Below are 7,019 nucleotides of genomic sequence, written 5' to 3' on the forward strand. Positions count from 1 at the left end.
CCCTGAGCACCCTCAGTGGTGAGAGGGACACAGAGCCCCTTGTCCCCAGCCCTGCACAGGTATTCCCTGAGGCCAGAGGGATGGAGACCCCCCGAGCATCCCCCAGGGCGAGGGGACAGAGACCCCTGAGCATCCCTGTGCTGAGAGGGACAGAGACTGCCCCTGAGACAGGGGTGAGGGGGAGGGAGACCCCCCCAGGAATTCCCTGGAGTGAGAATGATGGAGAGACCCCCTGGGGAATGGCCTCGGGTGACAGGGACATGCCCTGGGGAATAGCCTGGGGTGAGAAGGACAGGGAAACCCCCTGGGGAATGGCCTGGGGTGACAGGGACAGGGACAAACCCCTCAAGCCCCTCCCAAGCATCCCTGAAGGCGAGAGGCACAGAGACCCCTCGAGCATCCCCTGGGCACTGGACAAAATAAACTCGGCAGAAATCAAACTTAACTCTGCATAAAATATCTTGATGAATACTTGATTTTCCCACAAGTCACATGTGATGAAAATGCAAAAAAATCCCAAACATGAATAAACCAACAACAGAAGCAATGATGATGGCAATTCCAAGTTTCAATGGTTCCTGCACAGCTCCAGCTCAGCTGCTGGCAGGTTCCAATAAAAGAAAAGGGGAAATTCAGCCCTATACAGATTATTCAAAGGAAGGGGAAGCTCTGTGTAGCTGTTAAAAAGGTGACAGGGAGAAAGAGAAAAATGATTCTCACATTTGGCAAAGCCCCCGAGCCTGTGAATTCTGGAGTTATTTGGGAATTTAGCTACTTGAGCTGGGCTTCTTATGGGACTTTTAGCAGCCTTGTGTTCCTTACCATGGGGTGAACGAACCTTGTCAGTCTTGCTGGTATCATTTGCTCCCTTTCCTCCAGTGATTTTAACAAACTTTTCAAGAAAGGACAACAAAATATTTTCTTTACACTGGTCACCCACAACAGCCATTTTCCTCATCAGTTCTCCCATTAGTCGCTCTGAGGAAACAGCGTCCAAGTTTCCAAGAGTTCCTCCAATAGAGCCACGACCTCCTCAGAGGAGGGAACCATGCTCTTGTCAAAGGAACTTGGGGTCAGAGAACAGTGCTTAAACTCACTGTGTCAAAATAATGTTGCAAGCTGGTTAAGAAAATTGTTAGAGAGATGCCTCTGCTCCGATTAAGGTGTTAATGAGACCAAATCCAACATGGATTTTATTGAACAGTAAATGTGAGGTAGAGAGAGAGATGGAAAGAAAGAGAAAAGGGGGGAGAACAAGGGAGTGACAAGGACAGAGACCACCCCTGGGGCAGGGCAAGTGTGACATTGTCCCCTGTGTGTGTGGCCTTCCCAGGGTGGGGGTTTTACACCTGAGCCAGTCTGGGTAAGGGGGGTGGTGCTCACCCCCCCGAGCAGGGATTACCCCACTGTTTCAGGTTGCAATGTAAGATGGAACCAAAAACATGTTTTCAATCACCATCTCCACAAACTGCTATAAACAGGTGGGGAAGAGTTCTTTATCTCTTCCATGACTCACCCCTGATAACGCCCTCCAGGGGAGATATCTTCTGTGAATGGGCCATTGAGTGCCACTGCAGGACTGATGAAATTACATCCCCCCATTGTGGGATGCTCCACCCAGGGGGAGGAACCAAGCATTCCTACCTGGATATAAACTGAGGCTTACAAGACCAGGAGCACCTTGCCTACTGCATTCCCAGAGGACAAGAGCTCCATAACCACCCCTGGACCTTCAGAGGAAGGCCAGACCCTTCTACAGGATCACTGCTTCGACAGAATCACGTTCATCACTCCAACAGGACTGCAGCCACCATTTAATGGGACTCCTACCAGCCCCCTGATCAACAGGGTGTCAGGTAATATCCTGACTCTGTCAGCTTAAGGCAGTGTTTCTGTATCATTGCCCTGAACTTAATTTTCCTATTAAATTATAATTCTGGCTTAGACTCTCCCCCTGGTTTGTCTTCAATCCAGTACAAGACTCTATGTGCTCAACCCTTGTTTTCCTCCCAAAACAGGATATCCTATTCCCAAACCTTTGCCACATGGAGGAGGAGGCTGCAAGAAGACAAAGATGCCCCAGGACACCCAGGCAGGTGAGGAGGAAGTCAGTGCCCCTTTCCCCCTCTCTCCTGCTCCATTTCCCAGCCCAGCACTGCCCCCAGCTGCAGGACAACCCTGCTGCCAACGCCGTCCTTCTGGGAATGCCCTGGGGGGATCTCCTTCCCCTTCCCTCTGGCACAGAAGCAAATCCCATCCTCTCCTTGTCCTTCCTCACTCTGACATGGAGCTGAGGATTGAGACCAGGGAGGACAAATCCCCATGTCAAAACCTTGTGGAAGAGGCGGTTTTGAGTGGCTCCATGGCACAGGAATTCTACAGGGAGGAAAATCCTGGAAGATCTCACAGGAGGAGGGGCTGCAATGACAGCCCAGGGTGCTCTGAGGAGGAAAGACCCACCCTGTGCCCAGAAAGTGGACAGAGCTCCAGCCAGAGCTCAGAGCTGGTGGTCCATGAGCAGCTTCCTGATGGGGAGAAGCCCTACAAGTGCTTGGAGTGTGGGAAGAGCTTCAGCCAGAGCTCCCACCTGATCAGCCACCAGATGATCCACACTGGTGAATGGCCCTACAAGTGTGGGGAGTGTGGGAAGGGCTTCAGCTGCAGCTCAGAACTCGTCATCCACCAACGCATCCACACTGGGGAGAGGCCCTTTGAGCCTCCCGAGTGTGGGAAGAGGTTTCACACCAGCTCAGATCTCCTCCAGCACCAGCAGATTGACTCAGAGGAGAGACCCTTCTGCTGCCCTGGCTGTGGGAAGTGCTTCAAGCACAACTCCAGCCTCATCAGGCACCTGTGCATCCACACTGAGGAGCGGCCCTACGAGTGTCCCCAGTGTGGGAAGAGCTTCAGCTGTAGCTCCAACTTGACCAGACACCAACGGAGGCACCGGTAAGGGAAGCCCTGCCAATGCATTGACCGCAGGAGGACCTTCGTGCACTGCTCCAGCTTCATCCCCCATTGGAGTTCCCATGTTTGGAAGAGCCCTGGTGATCCATGTTCCCCATGATCCATGCTGGGAAGACACCTGTCCCTTTTCCTGACCCTGCCAGTGACATGATGTGGGATTGAAGAACATGAGGGTCTGGCCATGGCTGTGTTATTATATTCACTCCCACCTCAGGTCATTCCCAGAGGCACAGAAGGGACTCTCTCTCTCTCTCTCTCTCTCTCTCTCTCTCCCTGAGGAGAAGGGTGTCCTTTCCAGGCAGGGGAAATGCGTGGCCAGGAAAAGCCAGCCGTTGATGTTGTAGTTTTCCCTGTAAATAGTTTTTCTTATTCCTTCTGTTATGAATATTGTTTTTGTTTCTGTTTGTTCTTTATCTTGTTGCTGTTCCCCATAAATTATTCTTATTCCAGCCCAGGTTCTTTGCCTTTTGTGCTTTCCATGGGAGGCGGGAGGGCAGCGAGGGCTGAGTGGTTTTAGCGGGAGCAGGAAATTGGGGAATCCCATTCCTGAACCCTGGCCCGTGGAAACCGAGCATCCCAGCTGGTCCCAGCCCTGGGAGCAGGTCCCTGGCTGGGGCTGTGGGAACCTCTTCCCTCTGGTGCCTGGGACAGCTGCAGCTGAGTAGGGGCAGGCTTAGGTTGGATCTCAGGAAAAGGTTTTTCCCCAGAGGCTGCTGAGGCCCTGCCCGGGCTCCCCAGGGAAGGGTCCCAGCTCCAGGGATCTCTGAGCTCCAGCAGCATTTGGACAGCGCTGCCAGGCCCCCGCTGGCATTGTTGGGGTGTCCTGTGCAGGGCCAGCAGTTGGACTCAAGGATCCTGATGGGTCCCTCCCAACTCAGCCAGTTCTGTGGTTCTGGGATCCCATGACCCTGGGGATGGGACTGCAAATGGTTGCCATGGCAACAGGCTCTGGCTGCAGGCCTGAGCTGATGTCCATGGCAACCACCCCTGGCATGGGGTCTCCATGGAGCTGCCAAGGGACTGACCATAGCAACAGGGCTATGGTGATGGTTGCCATGGAAACTGACCAAAGCAACAGGGGCTGGTGATGGTTTCCATGGAAACTGACCATAGGAATGGATCCTGGTGATGGTTGCCATGGAAATTGACCACAGCAACAGGGGGCTGGTGATGGTTGCCATGGAAACTGACCACAGCAATGGGTCCTGGAGTTGGTTGCCTATTATGTATCAGATTTGTCACAGGCACTCAGAGGGGTTCCATGGGGACTTTCCAAGAGTCTCCAGGCTGTTCAAGAGCTGGAATGTCACAGGCAGAGGCAGGGGCTCCATGGAGACCTCCCAGGGCTTTCTGGGGATGGTAAAGAGCCGTGAGGTCACAGGCAGTCACAGCCATTCCATGGTGACATCCCAGGGGACCTTGGGCTGCAAAGGCACCGATCTGTCACAGGCACTCACGGGGGCTCCACGGTGATATCCCAGGAGTCCCCAGGCTTCCAAAGAGCTGGGATGTCCCAGACACTCCCAGGGGTTCCTGTCATGGGCACAGTGGGAGCTTCAGGCAAAGTTTATTAGAGAAGCTCCTGTTTGCTCATGAGGTGCAGAAAGGTTCCCCAATAGCCCCCACATATCCCCAGATACCTCCAAGGACCTCCAGGCTTTCTAAACTCCTTCTGTGAGAGGAGCCTTGGAGCAGCTGGTTCCGATCCCAGCCTCAGACTTTTCAAGAGTTTGTGTGTAAAGAATTATCAAGGTGGAATTAAACCTTTACAGAATTTGTCCCACAGGATTAAGGATGACAAAGTAGATATATTTATATAAATATATATTATATTTTTTGGTAATGATTAGACAAAATTATCTTAAACAGAAATATTTACTCCAAGGTATAAGAGCTGTAACTCTAATATGTTATGTTATGTTATGTTATGTTATGTTATGTTATGTTATGTTATGTTATGTTATACTATATTATACACTCAGAATTCATTTCAAAGCAACTGTATTCAAGAAAAAGAAGCAGTTATTAAGCAGAGATTGATGTCACTCCCCCAGAGCAATGACGGGGGCAAATCCATTTGGCTCAGCCTGGAGCAGTGACCTTGAGGGGTGTCCCCACTGCAGGGAGGAATCTTCACACTCCCCCAAGAAGGGAAATGTCAGGAGATGCTGCCATTAACATTTGGGATGGGGCTTTTCTAGTCTGAAGTGCTGCCCTGTCAGTCAGATGTGCCCAGGCTGGGCCAGCTCAGCAGCTCTGCAGAAGCTCCCTGTGGTGTCACTTGTTGTTCCTTTCTCCAGGGATTTTTTCAGCCCTGCCACAGCTTCAGCTCCCTCTGAGGATGTTGAACTTTGGGATGGAGGAGTCAGGCTGGTTTCTGCATTATTCACCCCAAAGCGGTGTGACCTCTGTCATTCATTTCCCACTGGGGCCTTGCTGGTGTGGTTGAAGCCCACTGCAGGCAGAGCCTCCTGCTCCAGCAGGAACTGCCTTTCCTGTGCCATGAGCAGGGCAGGTCCCGCTGCAGGAAAAGCCCCAGGCCAGTCCCAGCACAGGGAAGGCCTCGGGCACAAGGGCAGAGTGCCCTGCTGGGAGCTGTGCCAGGGAGAGCCTGAGGCACCAAAGGCACCTTGGCAGCAGCAGCTGCTTGCAGGGCATGGCCAGAAGCCTCCCTTGGCACCCCGGCCTGGTGGCCACCACTGCAGAGCTGCTGCCTCAGGGCTCATTTCTGGCTGGGCTCTGAAAAGCCACTTCTGCTCCAGGAGCCTGACTGGGAAGCCACCGGCCCCAGCACCCTGGGGACAAGATATTAATGACAAAACTCTTGATGCCAGCAGAGACAAGGCAGGGGCAGAGGAAAGGGGAGAGCCAGGCCCAGGGCCAGGGCTGCCATGGTGATGGTTGTGAGGTCACTGCCCCTGCAGCAGCCTGGCTGCCCTCAGCAGACATTCTGGCCAGAAGTGTGGTGAGGGCACCCAGCTCATCAGAGAACCCACACAATAGAGAATCCATCCTTGGGGATGAGAGGGTTTCACTGGGTCAGGTTGCACAAAGCTCCTGCTCTTGGAGCATTCCTGTGATGTGGAATCCACTTCTCTGGAAAAACAGCTGCAGTTTTGTGCCACTCTCATTGTAAAATATTTCTTCCTTCTGACAAATGTAAATTCACCCTCATTCAGTTTAAAGATGTTGACCCTTGTTCTGTCACTGCAGGATCTGGGAGAAAATATTTTGACCAGTATTTTCCCGCTTTCACTGATCTTGGAAAGAAACCGAAAATCTCCCAAGCTAGAGTTTGGAGGCCTCATCACAGAACCAGCAGGGACAGGCTGAGGTCTCTGGGGTCAGTGGTGTGCAGACTGAGGACAGAACAGGAGTAGCCTGGGAGGGATTGAAGGGTGGTTTCAGAGAGGCTGGAGTTTTTCTTCATTGTATAAATTAGCCAGAGAAAGAAAAAATGGCACCAAGGGCAGCTGGGGAGGCCCAGACTGGACATGAGGAGAAAGGAATTTCCCTGCCAGGGCAGGGCTGTGGTGCAGCACATCCCCAGAAGGAGCCTGGAGCAGCCCAAGGCTTTGTGTGGGCAGGCAGAGGCAGGCAGGAGGCAGAGCTGTCAGCAAATGAAGGGGCCAGCCAGGTGGGGCAGCCAGGGGATGACCACAACCTGCAGGGACAGAGGTGCAGGTTTGTTCAGCACCAGAGACACCTTTCCCTTTGCTTGTCTTGAGCTGTCATCAGTGCCTCCAGTGTTCTGCTCTAGCTGGAACCTGGGGACACTTTCTCAGTCCTGTCCCTCTGAAGGATCTATTAAAGTATAAGAAACTTGAGTGTATCAATGTCTTTTTGAGTTCTTGAGAAGTTCTTGGAGCACACTCTGAGGGACTGGGTCTGATGCAAAGAGCACCAAAGCCCCAGAGGGTGATTAAAGTCCTTGTGCTGTGTCTGTGCTGCTGAGCTGGGCCGGGCTCCTGGCACAGAGGCAGCTCCTGGCAAGGGCAGCGCTGCAGAGAGACAGCTCTGGGCAGGAGCAGCTCCTGGGCACAGCCCAGCAG

General features: G+C 52.8%; 1 protein-coding gene across 1 annotated transcript; it reads left to right on the forward strand.

Annotated features, from left to right (window-relative positions):
• The first annotated feature begins 2,284 nt into the window (after positions 1 to 2,284).
• On the forward strand, positions 2,285 to 2,953 carry LOC132334660 (zinc finger protein 572-like). The gene has a single exon (XM_059860753.1). It carries the CDS (start codon positions 2,285 to 2,287, stop codon positions 2,951 to 2,953), a length of 669 nt encoding a protein of 222 aa, XP_059716736.1.
• Positions 2,954 to 7,019: the final 4,066 nt, after the last annotated feature.

Source organism: Haemorhous mexicanus, chromosome 16 (assembly GCF_027477595.1).
Source record: "Haemorhous mexicanus isolate bHaeMex1 chromosome 16, bHaeMex1.pri, whole genome shotgun sequence".
NCBI lineage: Eukaryota > Metazoa > Chordata > Aves > Passeriformes > Fringillidae > Haemorhous > Haemorhous mexicanus.